Below are 24,592 nucleotides of genomic sequence, written 5' to 3' on the forward strand. Positions count from 1 at the left end.
GAGGACCACCACTGGAGCCTGGGCTGATACTCCCATTCCTTGAGGCTCAACCCTTTGCCTGTTGAGAAGATACAAAGGCACCTGACATGAGTACTTCAGGGAACTTGAGGGAAATTTTTCACAGCTATATATACCTCGTACATACTCCTTTAGGTCTCTGTGTGTGCGAGTGTGAACATGGTACAGGAAATGTACTATGAATGGTGCTCACTTAGATTCTTAAGTAGATTGACTTCATAACTTAGGCCTGTGAGTTATTGTGCTAAATTCTATAGTAAAATCTTTTGTTAAATTGTTTAAAATAGGCTATTGATTAAGTACTGTTAAGTGCTGTTAAAGCCTTTAGGCCTAAACCATTGGCCAAATCCAGGGCCAAGTTTGGCAAGGGGGTGCCCTCTGAACCTTGTGAGGACCAACTGGAGGGTCTCCCTGATTCCTATCTTTACCCTTTCCCATCCCCAGCCTCCATGTAGATAATTTTAGATTGAGTTTAGTTTTAGATTGATTTATTTTACATTTTAGTCCCATTTTTCTCTGTGTGCTTTAACTATTTACTAAGTAGTAGAGTGAACCTTGCCAACCAACTTTGTCACGCTGTGACTTTAATATTAAACCTGCTTTTGACAATACCTTTCCCAGTGATTCTTTGAGCGACCTAAAACATTCATTTGTGACACATTGCAATGACAGTGCAGCATAAACATTTTAAAGCTATGCACAGCCACATTTCCTAGATAGAAAATGGATGATGTGATCAGTTAGTACTGCAGTTCCAGTGAATTTAGAATTGCATGCTTTTTCTTCAAAAAATTCCTTTTACCTTTTTTTCGTCATTTTAAAATGTTTGACCCTTCTTCTATTCCACATAGAACAACTTCAGTGCTGAATTCATGCAGTGTGAGAAGTTCTTCTCAGCAGGAGCTCAAGGAAGACCAACTGATTAAGAAAATGCTTTGGTTCTGCATAGAGTCTCAAAAATACGCACTACTTCAGTACTTTGAGATTATTAGTATTAGCCATCGGTTCATTCTAACAAAACCACAGGCAATGCTTCTGCCACTAAAGATACTTAAAAGATTGATGGCTGAACTTGCCCTGAAACTCCCTGGCATACTAAGGAACAACAAACAGTGTAATTAACATTGAAAAGACCATTCCAGCTCAAATTCTCAAAGGTAAATGGAGAATTTTACTGTTAACTGCAAAAGATACAGGATTTCAACTATTTTACCCTTTTCTAGTTAGTTTATGCAATAATCCCCTTAAAATCAAGAATTTATACAGACACAAAACTTTATACAAAGGGGTAGAGAGCCAGATAAAGAAAGTAGTTCTTACTGCCCTTCTGAAATCCAAGCCCAAAGATATCATTACTTTCCAAATTAATCAGACAATAACACTTCCCACAAATGTCTATTCATCCCTCGAAAGTATCTTCCTATATTACCTTCCCTTCATTATTTTCAAAACATAAAAATTTTGTGTTCTCTAAACATTACTTTCAAACATAGCATTTTTAAATGACTATAACTCCTTAAGAAAGATCTTAGTATCTTTAAACATATATATATATTTTATAACAAAAGTTATCTGAAATAAAACCTGTTGTTCTAACATACAAAGTTATTCTGATATGCAGTCTTTTCTGCATAATGAATGTCAGATATTTCCAAAACTCTGGTTTGCACATAAAGCATACAATAAAATTACAATATAAATAAAATAGTTTATTACAAGTATTTAAAAAGAGCTCTACAATATGCTTTCAAAACATTTTATACAGTGCTCTGTTTTTCAACATGAAACAATTCACAAAGGGAGAAAAAATCTCAATATATAACTATAGTCATTATTAATGTACTGGATTTGTCTATCATACAAAATCACAGCAAGTACAGACTGTTTTGAGTATTTTTCCTGGGTTTATTTTCTCTGAAAATGGAAAAGAATAACATGTAAAATAAAAACTCCCTTTACCCCTCACTTCATATTCACCAAATACTACTAAGTTCCTGCCACTTCAAAAATTAAAAGAAATCAAACCCAAACCCATTTTACTTAAATAAATATGGATCTAGTTAAATAGTGAAAACAATGTCATGTATCTTACAGATATATTAATTTAGAAATAAGATTAAAAACTTCAGTTTCAACTACTGAAAAGTTGTATAACAAAGGAAGTATCCTAAAGGCCGTTTTTTCAGAGGAAAATATAAAAAACCCCAAACTTCATTCTTATTCAAAATGTATAAAGCTCCACTGCACTTACACTTCTTGCCAGCCCCACTGGCACAAGGGACAAAGCCATCTATTTACCAGAAAGTATAACTACAGATTCTATTAATACAAAATCAGAATTACTTCATTTCAGCTAAAAGTAATTTTCAGTCTCTTATATTTAATATAATGAGAACATGACTTCCTGACAAAACTGCTCATCTGAGTTATTATCACATCTTAAAGAACATTTGTTACAGGTTCAATATATATGCTAGAAGGAAAGGAGACTGGAACAGATAGTAAGCCCGTTTGTAACATTAATGATAATTTCTTGCTTACTTTTCTTATAGAAAAATATCTGTGATGTATGAATTGGTCAAAAGAGCTAAAGAAGGCAAGGAATGTACAAGGAAGTAGAGTTAATGAAGTGGTGAAATGGATTAATTGATTATAAATCTTGACAATATAGCATTGCATTTTATTTTTTATAAAAAGAGAAATAATCTAATTCCTCATTTATAGATTCTCCAAACATATTAATAACAGGGAGGTTTTTTATATTCTATAGAAAATAGAATGTTCTTATGACACATCAACATTTTTCTCATTAAGCATTTTCCCTTTTTTCTGCTTTCTTCTTTTCTTGTATCTTTTATCTAAAAATAACAATTACTTTAAAAGTATGAAATAAATGCAGCAAGTGTCCTTTGCTTGCTAAATACAGGCAGCCAGAAGAAAGTAGAAGAACATTTTTTACCTTTATGTCTTTACTTTTGTCATAGTTGTCATTGAGCATAAAATACTATATGGGAAAAGGTAAAACTTTTAAAATATCTTGTTCATGGAGCACTGCAGATTGCTGCAACACTACTAATACAGTAAGAATGTATATTTATAAATTAATTCAGGCAAAGGAACGCAAAGAGGCTTTTTCTATCGCATTTTTTAAAACATCATCTCAACATTCACATCTCACAAATAATATCAAGTAGACAGTTCTGAAGACAGTAAATTAACTCTTTACCAGCTCATGTCCGTAACAAAAAAATATAATCCCCTTCAGTTAATTGTTTGGTCAAACATAAGTCTTTTAATAATTATGCAATCAAAAATTTAAATATAGGACTTCATCATAGGACATTATCCAGTTTTGATAAAAACAATACATTCTCTGCTTGTTGCTCACTGGAACTAAGCTTTATGCTCTTTAAAGTGAATAAGGTGATGTCTTTTCAAATGTGGGGCCTGTCTGAATTTTTTTCCACAAACTGCACATTCAAACGGTTTCTGTCCTGCGTGCATCAGGTAATGTCTTTCAAGCTTAGAAGGAGATCTAAAAGTTTTAAAGCAGGTACTGCATTGATACGATTTCTTAACAACTTCACTTTTGTCAGTACCTTCAGAAACATCGTGCCAGTAACTGTAACAGCTTTGCTCTGTTTCCAACAATTTACTACACAAACAGATCTGTGGGTTTCTACTGCTGGAGTCAAGCACAAAATCCCCTGACTCGATTTCAACTTTGATTTCAGCTGCTTGGTTTGACTGAATCAGATCAAATTCTTGGAAGCCAGATGGCTGTGAAGGTGTTTGAGAAAAACCCACAGGCTGAGAAGACTTAAATTCAGTGTGATCTCCCTGATGATGGAAAAGTTTGTTCAGGTTTTCAAGTTCTGCCTGGCTAACAGGGCTTTTACAGGGTCTCTTTTCAGTATGGGTGAGCTGATGTCTTTTTAAGTGAGCTGACTGTCTAAATGTCTTCCCACAAACATTACAGCCAAAGGGCTTCTGTCCTGTGTGTATAAGGTAATGTCTTTGAAGTTTGGATGAAGATGGAAAAATTTTTTCACATCTGTCACACTTACACACTTTGTGTCTGTTATGTATATTTTTAGCAGAAGCAGCAAAAGCACAGTGACGTTCTTCTGGATTATCAAAGGTGGTATTATTTGATGAACCATAAAAAGCATCATCTTTATTATCCACTGAATCATCAATGTTTAACATCTTTTCACCAGTAAGCACACCTTTTAAATTAACGTCCAAGTTGTGAGGTTGCAGGTACTCTTGGCAAGGTAATGGCACAGCAAAAGTTCTTTTCATCCCATTACTAAGTGCCTTGTGCACGCCAAGCTTGCTGTGGCAATCCCTGGAAGGTTTTGTGGAGGCATGCTGATCACAATGCTGATCTCTAGCTGCAACCAGGTCAGGACTTCTGATGCAGCCTGATTTTGGTTTTTTTCTGTCAGTCAGAGAAAAATCTGTTGTTTTTCCTCCAGTACGCTTCAGTTTCATCAGGAGCTTGTTTTTCATGTTGACTCTCTGTCTGCATGCTGTTTTACCATTATTTGAACTTCTGCCATCTCTTGGATAAGAACATTCATGCAAATTTAGAACATGCTCTGTTTCAAAACACTGCCCACATGCTGGGCATTCAAAGGGTACAATATAAATCGAGTGAACATCATGTGGGTCATCCTTCTGTAACTCATGTGTGTCAGCATTCTCAAAACTATCCCCCTTTCCTTCCAACAGGCTGTGTGGTCTAGGATATTTAAGAGCCTTTGCTTTGCATACAGTATTGGGAAAAGTCTTATTTCTGGCGTGGAGCTGTTTATGCTTCATGAGTTTGCTCTGTATTTTAAATCCCTTTTGACAAAAACAGCACTGAAAAGGCCTTTCTTCTGTGTGTGTGAGCTGATGAATTTTCAAGTGTGTTGACTGTCTGAAAGATTTGCCACATGAAGAACACTTAAAAGGTTTCTGTCCAGTGTGAATAAGGAAGTGTCTTTCTAGCTTGGATCTTGATGGAAATGTCTTGTTACATGATTCACAAGTGTGAGTTTTCTTTCTCCTTCTGGCACCACATAGATGATCTGACTTCAGACACTGATGCAGCATCCACCTCTCTTCAGTTGTAAAATGTTTCCAGCACGCAGAACACTGAAATATGCCAGAAGTGACCCTGCCTTGCTCAGAATTCACAGATTTTTCTGTTTGCTGTGTGCCGTTCTCATAATTTTCATTATGAAGCTGCTGATGCTTTAAGAAAGTGACTACAGTTTTGAAGTTTCTATAACAAACAATGCACTTAAAAGGCAGATTATGGGTTAACTGATGCCTCTCCAGGTGGACGAGCTGCCTAAATGTTCTGTTGCATTCATGACATTTAAATGGTTTTTGACCAGTATGTATGAGATAGTGCCTAGCTAATTTTGATGGAGTTTCAAACTGTTTATAGCACATGTCACAAATATATGGCTTTTTCTTGGGTATCTTGACAGCTGTTACACACTGCTGAACTTTTACCATTTTTAAAAGGCAATTACACCTTGCCTACTGTTAATGTCTTCAGATAGGTTCTTCAAAAGAAATCATCAATTGCACACTAAGATGAAAGGCTGTAGAAGTGGCAATTTTTCTCAGGAGAGATATTCTTAAATCCCACAGGTCCCTAAAATAAGAAAAAGAGTATTATTTAGCCTATATTAAATAGGCTCTTGTTTTCTACATAAGAGACCAAAAGTATCTAGATTAGAATCTCTTGATTTAACTTAGCTTAAAATACTTCCTTGTAACACAGTGATCAGTTGTTATGTCACATGGTACAGGAAAACTATACTACTGTCCAGAATAAAAACAAGTTTAAGTCATCTGTGCTGTATATGCACCTATAATTCCAAATAATATACAGTTCAGCTACATTGTATTTTATATCTACAAATAAAGCACATTCTTAAAAAAAATCACAAGAACTTATTGTAATAAATTTCTTCCCTACAGCTGTAATTCAACTCCCAAATACAGTATTTATGAAGATGAGAGAAAAAGAAAAGAACTAGGGTTTATTGGGCTTCAGATATAAACAAACACAGTGTTAGTGAAAAGAAAAACACTTAGCTTCAATGTTTGTTAAATCTACTATTCACATTTCTGCATCTTACCAACTGTATCCAGCAGTGTTAATTATTTTTGATTTCTCTCAAATGACAAACACTGGAGCCAGTAAGCAAGAGCAACACACTGGCCATAAACTACAACCAAAACTAAGACCACACCCAGAACATGGAAAAAACAAAGGCTAAGTTCATTATCTCGCCAAAAAAACAGAGTATCAGAATTGTGATACCTAACCATGCATATACTATGAAATCACCATGAATACAAAGGTAGCCATCATAATTATTGAGTCTAAACCAGGATAATGAAACAGTTTTAATTTTCCTTGAATTTTCAACAGACAGAACACAGTTGGGCAAGCTACTGTGTCTCAGCTAAGACTCAATGACTTACAAACAAGAAGCAATACCTCTGAAAGTTCCTGAGTGCATGAAAAGTTATTAAAATATTCATAGGAACAGCTAGAAAGCACTTCAAGCAAACAGTTAGCCCATGCTTTCTACTGAGGCCATCTCTCACCCAGACAGCCTCCAAAGTGGTCTTAACAACTTCTGCCAGGGCTCCTGCTCCAGTGAGTCATCTGCATTCAGCTGAGCTCTTCTTTACTACAAACTTATTTTCATTGTTCTCTATCACAATTTTATGTATTCAGTCTGCTTTATCTAATGTTTTATTTTTGTAAACTACAAAAATTCTGGGGTTTTCTAAGTATTGCTTTCAGGTTCACCAGAAAATAAACAAATAAATAAAAAAGTGGTCTTTTTAATCATCTCTGAACTAATTTCAGTTGGTCACATCATTCTTAAATTTCAGCAGATTAAGCATTCCAGTTCACAAGTATAGTACAAACAAGGGAATAAAAATACCTCTATGCTATTACCTATATAAAAGGGATGGAGGGAGCAAACTTTAATGCAAGAGCATTACAGTTAGGACTTGCAAATTGCAGCATCAAAATACTACAAACTATAGTCGCTAGAAATGTCTTGTGTATCTCAGTTATTACAGGCTGTATATCTGTTCAACATACCAGCAGAATACAAAACGAATTTATTCAGTGTCTCCAAATCCCATCACTTCACAGAGTTAATGTCCTTAGTTTTTAAAAATTCAGAAATAGCCAAAACATCTATTCAAAGTAATGGCAAACAATAAAAATCTACTGCAATTTAAAGCAAGTTACAATGAGATTTGAGAAACATGCACAAAGACTGAGGATAGCTGGTGAATCAAGGTTTTTCTTAAGCTTAGTGCAAAGAAAACATGGTCATCTGGTAGGATTGGTCCACCTCTAACACACATGTTCCTATATAATTCTGGGCCTTAATAACTAAAATTTGGATGTTTGTCTTCGATGTGGTTGCCATTAAGAACTTCATCTCACTGAAGTAGTTTAGGATATACAGGCAGTTAAATGCCACCCTGACACCTGATCTTGTCAGATCTCGGAAGCTCAGCAGGGTCAGGCCCAGTCAGTACTTGGATGGGAGACCTTCTGGGAATTCCGGGGGCTGCAGGTTCTAGGACTTTACTGTCACCATCCAAGCTCACTCGGCCATGGTAGATGAATCTCAGGAGTTAAACAGTGGGGCCAGTTCTGTGCACGCTGTGCCTCACCTAAAAAACCCACTGTGCAGGCTGGAAGGGCACACCCACGTGGGGAGAGCCCTTCCCAAATCTTTGTTTGCAAAGCCTGGCCATGATGATGATAATGATGATATGAGTTCAGGATAGATAAAGCAGTTGAGAAAGTCAACTTCAGCTTTCCTATTCTCTTTTCCTGTAGAATTTTAACAGGTCAATTTCAGTCTTCTTTTGAAGATTCAAGAAAACACAACACCTTTAGGGGATCCCCTTTTCCTCCCAGTTGTTGTCACATCTTGTGAAAGCTGGAAGTTTAGAGAACCCAAGTGTGAGACACAACATGCTTTCTTGTTTGTCATACAATCAAGCTAGAGACAGGCAGGCTGAGAAAAGGAGAAAAGCTTCTCAGCATAGGAGAGCTCGGCAGCCTCCATGAGCAGGGAAAGAAAATCTCCTGAGGAAGAACTGTGAAGACTGATGAATTTCAGTTAACGCACTGTCACACAGATCTAATTTACACATCAGGAAAATACTCAAACACTATAATGACATGCAAAAAAAAAAGAAGTCCAACGTAAGAGACAGCTGTGGCATATTACACAAGGGATTTTGTATTTAGCTTATAAATCTTTTAAAGATTCTATCTGGTGAATGAGGAAAATGATCTTTAGCACAAGGTGTCAAAAAGCAGCGTAAAGCTTCTTGCTGTGATCTTCTTGCCCAGTGAAAAACTGAAGGCTCAGGTAAGGTAAACTAAGGGGATGTAGGGGAAGGAGAAAGGAGCCAAGATGGGCATTACTGTGTGGCCCAAATATATTTTCAAATCCTATTTACTAAGGACAGGCTTCTCCACATCTATTTCAGGATGCTCTGTGCCTTGCACATCTAAGGAATAAACATGCTGCTGCTAAAGATCAAAGAGCAAAAGACAAGCTTGGAATATTACTTCCTGCCAGCCTTGGAAGTACACAGGCTTGTCCTAATTAAGAGTCAGAAAAGGTACTTCCCTATGTGATAAGGATTTTGTTTGTGGCATAGGTCCAATTTAACATTAAACTGATACTACTTTTCATCTTGGCTGCAAGGTCATGCAGAAAAATAGAATCAAGAAATAACACAGGCCATTGAAAATCCACAGAGGACCCTCCTAAGTAGTATTGTTTAATGATTATCTAAAGATTATGTCTCTCAGTATTACAAATGGCAGCAACCTGCAACAACACAAAAACATGATGGAAGAAAATTCTAAATTCAAACCCATGGAATAGGCTCTGTGTGGTCAGTTCTTCTGTAATGTGCTAGAATATTTATGACCCTCAAAGTAGAAATGAACAGGTGTCACCTAAATTCTTCTGCAGGTAACCCTCTTGGGAATATTTCAGTTAAGGAAGAGGAGATACAATTAAAAAGAACACACATCCCACAAAACAAAGCATAAAAATTGCCTTGAAGGAAAATAGAAATAAGTTGTTCCCCAAACCATTTACAGTTATGAATGAAAATGGCTTCAAATTACAGTATGGAGGTTCCAAGTCCATTACTGTTCTTACAGCTGCAAAGTTTTTCTTATTGCATATACAAATAAGTTATGTGAGGAGATTGCACTGCCTCAAATGCCGGAGGTCTCCAAAAAACGTTGTACACCCCTCCAATTCCCACAGTGATATAGCTGACCCTATACAAGATACATATTCTGGTTTGTTTTCCGTTACTCATTACTGTAATTCAAAACAAGCCATTTAGGAAGTAAAAATTCAATATATTTCAAAATTTGCAAAGAAGTATTCTTCTGCATGTTATTAGCAGTATATTCTCAGATCCTTGAGGCATGCTAATGCTTATAGTTTCCCTGAAACAATTATAAAAGAAAACAAATTGTAATAATAGATGGGTGAAGAAACAAAAAGTGCCTGCAGTAACACTAACTACACATCAGAAAAGTGAAAATCTAGCTGCTGATTTATGAAACATAGCATGTGACAGAGAGAGAGGAACCTGAACACTGAGACAAACATGTTTCCTGCTGGATTTCCTCACCAGCTCTCCTAAGAGAAGTTTAGATTACTGAGATGGGGAAACAACTCACACCAGAAATGGAACCTTCTCCTGTCAGTCCACAGACTACGGCTCCTGCAAGCTAACGCCCCTCATCCCCCCCCCCCCCCCCCGCATTTTCCTTGTATATTTCCAAAACATTTCCTGAAGCAAACAAAATAAAAGATGTATGACGGTGAAGCAGGGCAGGTTTAAGCTGCAGGGGCCCGAGACCTCCGGGACTGACACCAACACTCTCCAAATAGCACACACACAAATCCAGTTAGAAACCTTAAGGCAGGCAGCGAGGCGGCCCCGAGGGAGCGCAGACCGCGCACACACACACACCGCACACACACATCCCGCACACACAAACACACACACCAAACACGCACACCACACTCCCCCCCCACCCCCAAACACACAAACACACTGCACACGTGCACACACCACACACACACAAACACACACCCCGCGGGCAGCAGAGCGGGGCCCTGCCGGTCCCGCTGCCGTCGGGCCCCGCGGCGCTACCCCAGGGACACCCCGTGCTGTGCTGGCAGCGGCAGCGCCCGCGGGGCCGCACCCGGCGCAGGGCCCCGGCCCGCCGGCCGAGGGAAGGGCGGGGAACGAGGACGAAGGAAGCGACCTGGAGAAGCAGCCACCGCACCTCCTCCTTCCTCATCCCTCCCGGGGTTGCTGCCGCCTGAGCTCTTCCCCCGGATGGCGCCGCCACAACGGGAAACCCGGTCCGGAGCTTTCCGTTCCCCCAGCGGTCCGGCCCCGCTCGCGGCCGCGGGCGGTGGGACAAGGGGTGGGGACGCGCCCCAGGGTTGAGTTCTGCCCAGGATGCAGGTCCCGTGGCTCTGCTGATCGATTATTAGTTGGTGCTGACACGTTATTCCCTACAAATAAGACATATTTTTACTTCAGCACCCTAAAAGCAAGGAACGAATTCCCGGTGGTTGCAGGGTTGCAGCTAAAGCAATTATAAGGCACTTATACCCTGTTGTGTCATAAACATCACCAGGCCAAACCCAGTGGCCTATAGAGCCGGGAAATGGTGCCGTGGAGGGAAGCGGAGAAGAGACACTTCCCGGGGAAGTCTAAAAGCACCTCAGTAACAGGTACACACAAAGGTAACAGCGTTGCCTCCCCGGCTGCAGGAGGGAGGGAGCAAACAGTGCAGGAGCTCGCGGGGCCAAGGACGGACAGACGGCCCGCAGCAGTCACAGCTCCCTCGGTGGCTGCAGCTTGGCTGAGGTTACCTCAGAGAAACGGCAGGCACAGTGCTGAAGACATCCAGAAAATGACAGAAACTGTTTACAACTTGGTCTTGAATCCTGTTCTGGGGTCCTCAGCGCAAGACATGGACCTGTTGGAGCGAGTCCAGAAGGGGCCCCAAAAACGGGGCATTGTTCAGCTTGGAGAAGAGAAAGCTCTGGGGAGACTATATAGCAGCCTTCCTGTGCTTACAGGGGACTTTTAAGACTTTCCAAGGCCCATAGTGACTGGACAAGTTGCAACAGTTTTCAACTAAAAGAGGGTAGATTTAGATCAGACATAAGGAATAAATATTTTACAAATGAGGGTGGTAGTGTTGGAAAAAACTGTGGATGCTCCATCCTTGGAAGTGTTCAAGGCCAGGTTGGATGGGGCTTTAAGCGATGTGGTCTAAAGAAATATATCCCCGTCCACGGGAAGGGTTTGGACTAGATGATTTTTAAAGGTCTCTGACAACCCAAATCACTCTATGATTCTTTGATTCTGCCTCATAAAAGACCATGCAGATGGCACAGCAAAGTGTAAGAGTTTTGCTTTAAAAGCCTGTTAATAAATTAACACAAAGACATGGATGAGCCTAGTTAGATTGTCCCCATTGGGACAGAGAATTTCCAGTCACTAAACTTTTGTCTTAGCCACCTGTATGAACAGCTCAGTATGCATCTTACTAGTCAAATCTTAAACTCTTTATAAAAAGTCCATGTAAAGACAGACTGCAGATTTTTTTCTAATTTCTAATTTTTTAATTACTATTTTGAAGACATCTGCCCTAACCCAAGAATTACAGACGACCAGTAGATGTCTTCTATGCTTTCCTCTCAAAGAAAAAAAAAGGACAACTGACCAAACCCTACCTCTTTAAACATCAGATAATTGATTAGACCATCTTTGTGTGAGTGCAATTGCAACACTGAAGACAAAATAAGATAAACTTTCTTAGCTGCGTTTTCCTAAGAGAATTGCTTATTTTATTTCTTTTGTTCATGCAGACTGAAATTAAACTAATACATGTGCAACAATAATTTTTTAGAAAAAACATGACTGCCAGCTCACTTGTACTTTTCTTTCATCTGTCCTTTTACTGAGACTCCATCTGGCTCCTACCAGGAGGAATGGAAGAGGGCAGAACATAAAAAAATCAAAGCTATAAATCAGTAAAGATTTAAAGAGGCTGCAGTAACTTCTATTGTCTTTCTGCTCTGTGTTAAACCCTCTTTTCCAGTCCTAATGGGAATTGAAGAGGCAATTATGTATGCTAAGGGAACTCTAAACAATTGCTATATATATTAAAAATAATTCTTTACTCATGAATTTTGTGTACATCAATGAAAGAGAAGTTGGCAGCATTTACAGTCCCTGGTATCTCTGCAGAATTGTCCTTGAGATGTACTATTTTGATATCTAGAAACAAATGTCTGTAGAACAATCACTACTTCTTAGTTTAGCAACGTTAGGAATCAAATCAGTCTCATCACCAGTGGTATAAATAACAACTGACTAGTTTGCAACACTTAAGCCAAGTCTGAACACTACAGAACAAAATATATTTCCATTTAAACTTAAATGCTCAAGCCAACAGCTTAGATAGTGTTGATCATTGCTTCAATAGCTACAGTCACGTATTAACCCCACTGAAAGACAGCCACATCTTGTGATTAAAATGGGGATTGGGAGAGCCTAGAGCCGAAAGCTTGGAAGCAGTATAAAACCATGGGCAAGCCACTTAGCCTTCTAGATGTTGTGCCCCGACTATAAAAAGTGCATATTATTTGCCACGTATATCTCATAAAGCTATTCAGAAATATTATTAATCATTTAACAATTGCAGATCACCTCATTGTATATATTTTAGTTTTTTAAAGCATCTCTTTAATTTTAAAGTATATCCAGCCTTAGCAGCCTTTTCATGAGACCTCTGGTCTGAAGCAAATACACAAGCAGCTGAGTTCTGCTTGTGCCCAGTAAAAGAAATAATGTAGCAGATCCACAGCAGGTGTAGATTGTTGTAGTTCTCTTGATGAATGAAACTCTAGCAATGCGTAACAGGTGAGGATCTTATTGTGTAGTTCTACAAGTTAGTAGAAAGTGTAATCCAAAAATACCAAATTCAGTCTTAGCCCAAATGTAACAAAACAGGTGAATTCATTCAATTATTTTCGTAGAAAATGCTGCAAACACATGGAATGGATTATATGCTTTCATGATGCCAAAGAACAAAATATGCAGGGTTTGTAGGAAATGCTGCAACATTTTAGCAGCAATGCAAGTCCTCCTAGGAGGGGCAAGAGGATTTTTTTAAAAATCTAAAATAATAAAAATAAAAAAAAATAATAATAATTTCAGTCATTCACCTATGCCTTCTTTTCACATCTTGATTTTGGATATGTCTTTTTGTAACCTGACCATGTTTATTATTCTGTCCCACTTCAGCAAGTCATTGGGATTTAGTCACTGTCCTTTCCATCATCTGGGTGTCCTGCTAAACTGTATGTAGATATGTGCTGGGAGCTTGACTTGTTCATCTAGGTGCTATGGGCACAGGCCATTCTTGTAACTTTTCCAGCTGTGTTTTTCTTCTGATGCTTCCACACCCAGCTGTTGCTATTCATTCTCCATGCACACTGATAATAATATTTTGTAACAGTTTTCTACACACTGAGAATATGCAGAATGTGCATGCTTTGGTACACCCACTATCCTTGTTTTGCTTAGCTAGATTAGGTTATATTTAACAGACAATAAAACAGGAACAAACCATGATTGTTATCTACCTTAGCACTTGAGAGGTTATACAGAATTACCCTTAGTGATAGCTGTAGTGGTACATGGGAGATTCTTATTCTAATTATTTTTTAAAAGAAAATAAAATGTAAAAAATAAACAATAAAAGAATTCCTAAACTTTACTTAAAGAAAAATTCCACAATACAATAGTTTCACTAACTAGTACTAAGTTTCAAGGTCCTGAAATGCTGAGTTGTCCATTTTTGAATGAGAACTTTATAAAAGACTACAAGCTGTGTAACTCTTTTACCTTATTATTCTAAATGCATGTTGCTCCACCTCTTGTAAAAAGCACACTGTCTGGAGCAGGTATTAGCATCTCAATTTTAATGTTAATAAAAAATGAGTGATTACTTTTTTTGTGGGTATATGCTGTCATATATTGATATGGAAACCCAGACATCATTCAAATAAATTTCAATTCTCTTTAATTTTTTGGAAGTAGATTTTGCTGTACAATAGTGTGAAGATGCCTCTGCAAGCTGACAGTTGGCAATTCAATTATGTGAGTTGCAGGGACAGTCTGTGATTTAACTGCAACACTTTATGATTAATCTTGTTTGCTTTTGTAAGGTGTTCCCTACTTTAAACACATGCTGTATATGTAATGTGTTACAGCACTTTCCACGGTGTTATTTTTATTGTATTATAGGCTAGATAGACACATAACACAGTATATGACTTGCTAATGTGTCAATTAATGTCATCTCAGGGCTGTAGTAAATTGCAAAGACTTTTAAAACTGTGAATATGCATTTCATGTTAGTCTTAGGTTTCTTCCTTTTTCTTTTGTCCTATTTTCTGCCTTTTTTTCCTAAATAGTCCATCTTAAAGCCCTCTGGTGCATAATAATGAATTGCCTTGAGGGGAGATAGTTATTTAATGAATCTCAGAAATATGTATTCTACACATGCAAGCATCATATTTTATTTGATTAAGCACCGTCTGGAAAGAACTTCATATTCTCTCTCTATGCTCAAAACAGAAAACAACTTTCAATGACATCTTCGAGAAAAGTAAACTTTATTCAACAAGACTTATAAAAATCTAACGGAAAAAATAAAAATTAAAAAAAAAGATGACATTTTAAAGGCAACACATTTTAGTTCTGTGAAAGATACGGTTGTGCCTAACTGCAATCACTTTCATTAACTTTTTGGCTTTGTCTAGCAACATATTTTGCTTTGTTTAGCAGTGTATTTCTAAATAATTTTCTTATTTTGGTATAATGTACTTGAAACTGATACACAAACTAGTGTATTTTAGATGTTCATTTATTGAGTAAAAAACCCAGAAATTGCTGGCTCACAGCCCTTAATCTCCCGAATCCCTTAAGAATCCCTGCTTTAAAATTAGTTGTAGGCTCTATCAATTATATCTGTTTAAATGGACAAACATAATTACTACAGAAGAGCAATTGATTTTTAAATTATCACTGATTGCACAGTGGGTATCTCAGTGGCAAGGCAGGTACATGCATGCTTTCAAATGGAATCAATGTATTAATTAATCTGTGGATTGACATACTCCATAGAAAGTCCCCCTTCTATTCATCTCCTTCCTGTAGATTCATTTGTTTCAATTTAAAAGAAATTTCTGGTGATGTAGAAATGAAAAATAAAAATGCAATATAAAATTGCACATGCTGGGTATAGGATGTGAGTTTAGTGTTTCTGACTGCACATCCACTGCCATTTGCTACCTTAGGTGACCTCTGAGTGATAAAGTATTCCTTACAACACTGAAACATTAAATTGTGCAATGTAATTCCAAGGTATATGAATGCATGCAGGAGCTGAAAATGAGTTTTCGTAAAATGCAATTGAATTCCTTTCCTGGAACCAATAAAATGAACAAAACCAAAAGCAGATCTGGAGGAAACGAACATGTCCTCAGTGTGGTGTCCACTGCTGGGCTCCCCAGTGAAAGAGAGAGCTTGACCTGCTGGAGTGAGTCCAGCAAAAAGCCACTAAAGATGATTAAGTAGCATCTGCTGTATGAGGAGAAGCTCAGTGTTGTGGCTGTTTAGCCAGAGAAAGAGAAGGCTTAGTGTGCGTTAATTCATAATGAGAGGGAGAAAAGAAGTTGGAGCTGGACTCCTCTCCATGGTCACCACTGCAAAGACAAGAGGCAAGAGGCACAGACTGAAAGTCGGGAAATTTCACCTAAACATGAGAACAATGCCCCAACCTTTTTGCTTTGACAGTGGTAAAGCACTGGGAAAGATTGCCCAGAGAGGTTGTGGGGTCTCCATCCTTGAAGATATTAGGGACAAAATTATATGCAGTCAGAGCTGATGGAGGTTAGAAAGACCAAAGAATCTAACAATTAAACTGCCTTATAGTTCTGTGGGACCACAGCTTCAGTTAAGGAGAATTAAATTAGCTGGGAATACAATAGTCAAAATTACTGCTGCAGATCAGTTTCTGTGTCACTCCCTTGGAAACAAGTGTCAATAAGAATATTTGGAGCCAGTTATTCCTGGATGTGGTAGACAATACTGAATGATTACTGAATCAGTTATAGGTGATTCTATTTTAGAACTGATTTACATTTGATTTTTGCAAGTAATATATGCACTAAAGGACAGCTGGTCATAAAAACAATCTTTGAAGCGATCACATACTGATTCAATTTTGGTTAACTGGAAGCTAATAGAAGTTGGTCTTTAGATTTATTATTTCAAAAGAAAGGATGAACTTCAAGAAATTAGAAGAACTAATTAAATCAAATAGTGGTCAACAAGGAAAGTTAAACATCAGTGATGAGAAAGTATAGTGATGAAATGAGATTTGCCAAAAGTCAAACATTATTAGTCTTAAAAATATACATAGCAAAATATTCTTTATCCACATCAAGTTAAGAGAACAGTAAATGACATTGCTGTGCACTGAAGATGAAGGAGAAATGGAGGACAAACTATTCAGGGTTCAAAATGCATTTGAATATTTTGCCTCAGTTTTCAATATAGATTACAAGGCAGGTGAAAGGAGAGGGGAACTGAGAATCTGAAGTAGCAGCAAAACGTATAAGGCTCGATGTGAGACAATTAGAAAAGCTGTATCTTTATTTTTTCAGAAATATAATGGAAGTAGAACATGAAACATCTGAACACCTGTGACAGCAGGAAATTGAACTTGATGAGCCATGAAATCTTTTCTATTATTAAACACCAGTGCTCCTGTATTGACTTGCCCAAAACCTCCTGTCCATCAATACAATTAGTTTTATCTACACCACAGAGAATCTTGACAAATCAGGTTGTCCAATTATCAAATTACTTGATAATTCAAGAAACACACTAAAATTTAATAGATGTGCTTAATGTCAATTGGAGTCATATTGCAGAGAGCATAAAATTATCATCTTGGAGAAAGATACAGTTTTGGCTCCGTGGTCTGAGTTTAGTAACTTTCCATTCAAACACTTGTTTCAGTAAATCAAAAGCTAAAAGTGCTTCACTCTGGAGGCTGCCTTTGGGCCAGCAAAAGCGAGACACAAATTTTCCATCCTGTGATGAATTCCGAGTTTACATGGGACATTCATTTTTATACATCTTCTACACATTTTTTCTATAGTAACAACTTAATAACTTGAAAAAGATAAAAAGACTTCATAACCTGTAGAAGTTCCATCAATGAACAGATGAAGAAGTAGACAATCCTAGCATCTAAAAGTCACCCAGCAGAGACCAGTACAACATATAGAAAGATTAGAAACCAAAACATCATCCAAAGAGAATGTTTCCTTACTGTAATTGAATGCTGACAACTGGAGAGAAAAGAAAATGGTTCCATGCATCCCATTACTTGCCTTAGCATATTTTGGGAACTCAATAACCACAAACCAACAAAACCTCTTGTACTTTATCCAGGTTTGTGAGTTAGAGAAAAAGACGCTCACTCAGTAGCCACAATATCTTAATTTCAAGATGAATGAATAATTAATGAGAATGCCATAATTACCTCCTAATCAGCAATAGTCAGAGTTGGCCAATTCATAACAGTTTTACTGCTCTTCACCACAGTCCTGCACATCCTGTGGTTTTTGTCTGAGTGGACCATAGGACTCCTCTCAGTCCTACTGAATGTTTACTGAGCCATGTCTTTATTCATATCTTCAGAATCTTTGTTTTAATGTCACAGCACAACTTCAGATATTTGTTCACAAGTCTATATTAATCACTGTAAAGAAGAAGGTCTTCAGTGTTTTCTCCAGGTCAACTACCAGTACCTTGAAAAAAAAAGAAAAATGATAGAATGAAGCAAGAGAAGTTATAGGAACTATTTAGTTTCACTCCTGGTCTGAAATTGTATCATTTTCTGATAGGAATCCAACAGTGCACGATATCATAAATCCTCCAATACATGAGGTACACAGCAGAACAGAATGATGTATGACCATGGTATTCAGCTGCTTCCTTAAAACACTGTAGTGCAGCATAATCACAGCAATGCAAAGAAAAGATGTTTATGCGCATCTGGGCATACATACGTATAGATGGCAGACAGGATGAGAGCTGGTGTTGCAAATCATTTAACCCTCAGAAGAAACTGGCAAATTTCAAATGCATGCGTAATCCCAGAAGGGCCTGAAACTAAAATCTTAGTATACTCTTTTGATGCATTCAGGTGAAGCAAAGGACTTATTTCTAAACTGTCTCACAGAATGACATGTTGTTCTTTCCAGTTGGGGTGGTGCAGCTTCTCATTAGGTTCACTTCTAGCACTGGGAGGAGAGGGATGTACAAAGAAAACATTTACTGCAACAGAACTTGCTGGATTGCTTCAGCATCACAGTGAGCAGCATTTATAGAAAAAATGCAACGCTGAAAACTGTGTAATTATTTTATTCTTAAAACTTAGCAAATACATATGATAAACAACATCAGTCAACCCCAATTTATTTTGCTTGCATGCTGTCATCATCTACTTTCCTGCAGAACAGCGAGCTTATGACAATACACTTAATGGATGAGATACAATTGTTTTTTAAATTTGATTATACCCTTTGCACTTGAAGTGCTAAGGCTGTGTTAGCACCTCCATTATGAGCTCCCGATTGCCAGGGTGTATGTTGCAACCATAAAAATGTGTTTCTGACTTAGTCTGGCTACCTAAGGTTGCTGTCTAAGGAATAATTAGACTACACATAATAGGAGCAAATGCACATAGTTTTATATGCATACATTGAATCGCAGTTAATAAAGAGTTTTAGTATCATGATCAAAGGCTGCCTAGTGCTCCTTTCTTTACAACCACATATTTTTTTCCCTTTGCCTTTTTTTCTATACTTGACTGATAGAACTTTTCAGGTATCATCTCCAAGAACATTCCAGTTATGTACTGAAAAGAAAATTAAACAAAAAGAAATTTTGTATGTTGCTAAATATTCTCAGATATGTAATCATAAATTCCTTTAAAAAAGAAAGAGATTAAATACTGCATTAGTTTGCATGCTGAAGATTATGAAATTATAATGATATTATTAGGAAATGTTTTTGTATAAATTTAATTGCATTTTCTTACATATTATAAAGTCACCAAAATTTGTGCAAAGCTTACATAAGTGGAACTGTTCAAGAACTGTCTGATGAAACCACCTTTTTATCAGAAAATACTCATTCACTAAAAATAGTCTTTTGAGCCATCTATCAGTTTTACTACTGTTTTTTTTTTTTTTTTGGTGAAATTATCTCATGTCAAGCATGTGTTTTTTTCTGATTGAAACTGGAAAGTGAGATTACCTATCTTCCTGAACAAACAAATGGCTAAGGCATTCACAGGGGATGTGGAAAATCCCAGTTCACTTCTCTGCTCTGAATTCGGCAAAACTGGAATTTAAACCCATGTGTATGTATGTGATGTGTGCCTGAGGCATGAAGCTGCTCAGTGTTGCTGTTTTACTAGTTAAACAAAAATGGCTCAGAGTTAACCTACTTTGCCAGAGAAGCAGAAGTTTCCCAAGGTCTGCCCAGCTCTACATGCATGCAGCAGCTGTTGTCAGTATAAATTAAAGTAATGTAGTCCCATAAAATATTGTGCCATGTTTACACAGGTACAAGCGATCCCACATAATGTGAAGTAGCGGAAAGGCTGCCTCAGGAAGAGATCAGACTTGCTTCAGGTGTGTACTGCATATAGTCAAGTCTAAGAAACCAGAGGAGTGATATATCAAGAGGATATATTAACATTTAAAATATAACTAAAAGTTAGATGCCAGTGTATGTGAATGGTTCAAAGTATATATTAACAATCTTGTAATGTCTGAATATATGCTCAACATAAACACTGCAATCAAAAATCAGTTGCCAGCGAATTAATTGAGAATACTGGCTTGAAACTTTTACATCAAAGATATATTACATCTCTTCCTCATCTCAAAATAGAAAGTGCATAAGCCAAGATGTGTCTGTGGGCCACGTCTTGTGCTGTTCCCAGACATATTGTGATTGTATTTATGTCTATGAAGTACATGATAAATGTGCTTTTTGTCTCAATGATGATTCTGCTTCTTTGTGGTTAATGAAGAAGATTTGGGTGAAGCATCTGGAATTTCTGTCTGTAAGGTGAACTCTAATCTACAGCAACTGATCAGAGTGAGGATGGACATTTCAGAACACTGTGGTTTCTAGAGCAGCTTCTTAAGGAGAAAAGTCTGATGAGGAACATCACAGCTGAAGACCTAATTCTTCTTTACTTTCTTCTCTTTTTTTGCCTTGATTCTAGAGAAGGACTTACTTTCATGTTGAGCCACCTACAAACATTTTTCTAATTTTTGGGGGCCATATTGCCTGCTTACTCCACAGGATAAATTAGCCCATCCACCTTCTCATGGAAAAAAAGAGAAAAAAATTTAAAAACCCAAACCAAACCAAACCACCAAACAAACCAAACCAAACCCCACAAACCCTTAATTTAAAAATAAATCTTATTTGATTTCAATTTATCAATTTTGATCAGAAATTCAAATAGGAGAAATGTGAGGAAGACCAAACTGCCTATTTTCATTGTATGTTTGAACTTTAGGGAACATCATTTAGTAATTAAAAAGTCAAACTTCCCCTGTACCTAAAATATAGTCTTCTCAAGATTAGATTTCAGTTAGGTTATAGCAGCATAAACATATCAAGTCTCTATACAAACTCCCTTTCAACATATGGCTGGTAAAGGACATGATGAAAACAGTGACCTGAGAATTTTGAAATACTCTGGCATAAATACTTCAGTTAAAAATAGAGATATAGTGAGAAGTATGGGGAACTTAGGAAACCACATGGAGTTAATATTCCAATAGAGAACATTAATCTGAAATTAAAGGCACTTTTCATATCTCTAGTATAACTCAAGCAATGAAAACAGTTGGTGAACATGTCACTCACTTTTTAGACATATCACAGCTGCCCATGGTCTCACCACATCACCCTGTTAATTTTTTAGAGTTTTTAATATGAATATCAAACCTTTTTTTTGTAAATGTAACCCAGAAATGCTAGAAGTCCCTTAGGAGTTTTCTCAGACTTTATTTAATGCCCCACAAGAAAGGATGTAAAAGAGACCTTTCTTTTGTAAAGTGATCCTCTAATTCTGTTCAATATCCATCATTTTCAAGGCCAAGTAATCATATTTAATGGATCCTAAATTACTTTCTGTCAGGCAAGGATTCCCTCGATAATATTAAACAGTACAAGGGGCTGACACTTGGAGGGCTGAAACTAAGGGGGTTTTTTATTGCAAACAGCTTACAAGTACTTAAACAGGGGTGGTGCTCGCTAGCCCTGCAGTAGGCAAGGGTCAATGTTTCCATTTTGATCTGTGCTTTCAATGGGTTTTAGCTTGGCTATAAATACCCAAATTGGTTTCCACCTAAGGTGACCTGCAAAGGATTTTTATCCGTTGCTGTGTTTGCCTTCTGGTTTTCTCTCTCATTTTTTGAGTGTGTGCGTGTGTAGTATGGATTTTTTATGGTGTTTAAAGATATTGTCCCAGAGCAGCAAGAGCAGGATGCCCTCTAAGGAAAACAGAGCCAGGAGCCAAAGAGAGACCCAAGGCAGGTGCAAGGCTGTGACTGCTCTAACAAAGGTCCAGTCCCATAAATACCCAAAATCAAGCACAGCAATGGCAATGAGGGTCAGCCAACAGTCCAAGGGTTGCCAGACAAATCTGTAGTGGTGAGACAGGTTCAAGTCCCAGCTGTGAAGTCAAGCCAGGATCAGGTCTGGATCAGTGGGGTAAATGGGCAGACGTGGGCAGGGACCCTTGACAAAGATCAAAGAAAAGAGCAGGGAATTGAAAGCAGCTTCCGAGCAAAGAGGGTTCAACCATACCCCTTTTCTTACAGTTCTTTATCATACAACTCTTTTCTCAGTGCCCTAATCCAAGATGACAGAGGTGCACTGTGTCTGCATTGTCAGTGTGAGAACAGAGAGCCACATCCCTTGGAGAACGCGCATGAGGCTGCTCTCAGGCTAATAGAAAATGCCTGAAATTTTTTTCTCCATCAGATTTTGTTACTTTTTTCATACGAGTTTGCTTTTTCTGCCGAAACATGTAAGAATCCAGGTAAGCAGTGTCATGTCTAATCTTTGATCTTGAGTGAAAGTTTGTGTAAAGAGTAGGTTGCTGTGCTGTGCAAGAGGTGTCAGGGAAAGAACCCACTCTAAGTGCCTAGAATTTTTTCTAGAGAGCTTTCACTAATTCAGAAGTTATAGCATTGATATTTCAACAATGAGACTTTTCCCCCAAGTACTCAGTGGGCATTTAAGTTCAGAAAATTTAATTTAATAAAAGCTACTTAAAATAATCAGTCAAACATTATCAAAAAACTTTCCATCTCATTTTTTTTTTCAGTAGAGAATGGTGGTGAAGATTTCAGGATATGACAAATTGGGGTTCTATGGCCTGGACTCGATTTGATAATAAGTACATGATTTTCTCTAGTGTCAAATGGAAGATAATGTATTCATTACTTCTGTTGTACATTAGGCTCCAGCAGTAATGAGGAGGGAATCTGTTCAACTTTATTGGAATAAAGGACAAATAATGGGGCACACTGAAAAATTAGTGTTGCCAATCTATTTCTTAATAATATACTCTAAGGATCTCAGTGATATTTTGTTTGTGAAATATTTCTTTTTCATTACAAATTAGTAATTTAAAAGATAATCTTGCTTCCATATGTCGTTGGTTACAAGGGTGGGGTAACCCTGGGGTTTCTCTGATGGGAATATCATTCATGTCCCACAGAGATATGGTCTAGTACAGAGGAAATATGACTTTCAGACTTCCTCTGTGCTTCTGTTTTATTTCTGCAAAATGGAGAGATCAAATACTTTCTTGATCACAAACTGCTTTAAAATAAAATTTTTTATTACTTGTGCAGTGCTGAAACACCATGATACTTGGTGTCACATCATGCCTATGAAGAAACAATCCTGCTATCTGGAGAAAATATAACAGCTTCTGTCAATTCACCCAGAGTCACATTCGGCAGAGATATCTACAGGTGGTGGTACTAGGCCTCAAGTCAAGGAATTTCCAATACTTCTGCATTCAAAGCTTTTTCTGTATAATTTCCATAACAAAATAAATAGACAATAAAGATCCTTCCCATCTGTCAAATATCAGTCACGTTTTATCAGAAGTTTCACCTTCCACTTTTCTTTTATAGTTTCTGTTAATTGGTACTCTTCTGTGCTCACAATCAAAGTTCCACCCTTGTTTCTCTAAATACTTTGTACAGATACTACAGAAATGATCAGAACTGTATAGATATTCCTAGGAATCTAACCACCAGATTATCAAGGACTTTGAATGGAAAAAAAAAATTCCCATCATCCAAAACCACTGTATTTAGGTGAAGAAAATATTGTTCCACAAAAGAAACATTATTTTGCATAAATATTTTTTCTCTTTTTGAGATTGAGAAGTTTCCCAATACTCATCTACAGTGGAGGGTTTGAAACAGTGATATGAACATTATGCAGAAATCTGTGAATCTGGGCATAACAAAGGAAATAACCTTTCACAATGTCACATGAAGCACAATGAAGAGAATTTGTGGATCTGGAAATTTGTTGGACTATTTTTTTCAAGTATTCAGGTACAAATACTTCTGTGTGTTGGATTACAGGAAAGACTGAATGGAATTAAATTCTTTGAAAATAATTTTGATAGAAGTAGGAGAGGATAGTAGGATCAGTTGTTAAAGCATCTGAAAGAGGCACTATGAATTGGGATGGTCATAGGAGAGAAAAAGAGAGAAGATGAAGATGAGTGACATCAACAAGCAACAGAGGTTTCCTTATAATCAGGACAAACATAGAGTCAAGTCATTGACATAAGAGAAGCATTTTAAATATTTTGTGTAATAACTTCTCTTAATATGTGTTTATTCCTTGAAGATTTACATGAAGTCTTCTGGAGGTGGTGATATAGTGTATAGGTCTTGGGTGGGGAAGACATTCCAGTCTGGGGGTTTTTGGGGGGATTTGGGGTTTGTTTGTTTGTTGTTTTGCTTTGTTTTGTGGGGGTTTTAAAAATTTTTTTTTATTTAGTGTGTTGAATGCAAAAGGAAGAAAATGTATATCTGACTTGGGTACGTTAAACCACTACACTAGCCAGCAGGAAATGGACTTCTTTATGGGAATTTCAGCACCATTAATGTTTTCAAGTCTTTTACTCATTCAAAATGGAAAGGACAAATGTAAAAAAACTGCTACAGCAAGGGGAATTATTGTTATCTATTTGGCTATACCTTCTTCAGCCCTGCTTTTACCACTTCTAGCACTT

General features: G+C 37.4%; 1 protein-coding gene across 4 annotated transcripts; it reads right to left on the bottom strand.

Moving 5' to 3' along the window:
• Positions 1-1,225: 1,225 nt before the first annotated feature.
• ZNF770 (zinc finger protein 770) lies at positions 1,226-17,838 on the bottom strand. 4 transcript variants are annotated; one of them, XM_071558020.1, is made up of 3 exons: positions 10,385-10,437; positions 7,151-8,009; positions 1,226-5,674 (listed from the first exon to the last, which is right to left on the bottom strand). In XM_071558020.1, the coding sequence occupies exon 3, from the start codon at positions 5,530-5,532 to the stop codon at positions 3,412-3,414; it is 2,121 nt and encodes a 706-aa protein (XP_071414121.1). In that variant the 5' UTR covers positions 5,533-5,674; positions 7,151-8,009; positions 10,385-10,437; the 3' UTR covers positions 1,226-3,411. The 4 variants fall into 4 exon arrangements, with proteins under 4 accessions (XP_071414121.1, XP_071414123.1, XP_071414119.1 ...); XM_071558022.1 differs by lacking the exons at positions 7,151-8,009; positions 10,385-10,437 and adding an exon at positions 17,768-17,838; XM_071558018.1 differs by lacking the exon at positions 7,151-8,009 and having other exon boundaries at positions 10,385-10,474.
• Positions 17,839-24,592: the final 6,754 nt, after the last annotated feature.

The sequence above is a fragment of the Pithys albifrons genome, chromosome 6 (genome assembly GCF_047495875.1).
Source record: "Pithys albifrons albifrons isolate INPA30051 chromosome 6, PitAlb_v1, whole genome shotgun sequence".
In the NCBI taxonomy this organism is placed as follows: domain Eukaryota; kingdom Metazoa; phylum Chordata; class Aves; order Passeriformes; family Thamnophilidae; genus Pithys; species Pithys albifrons.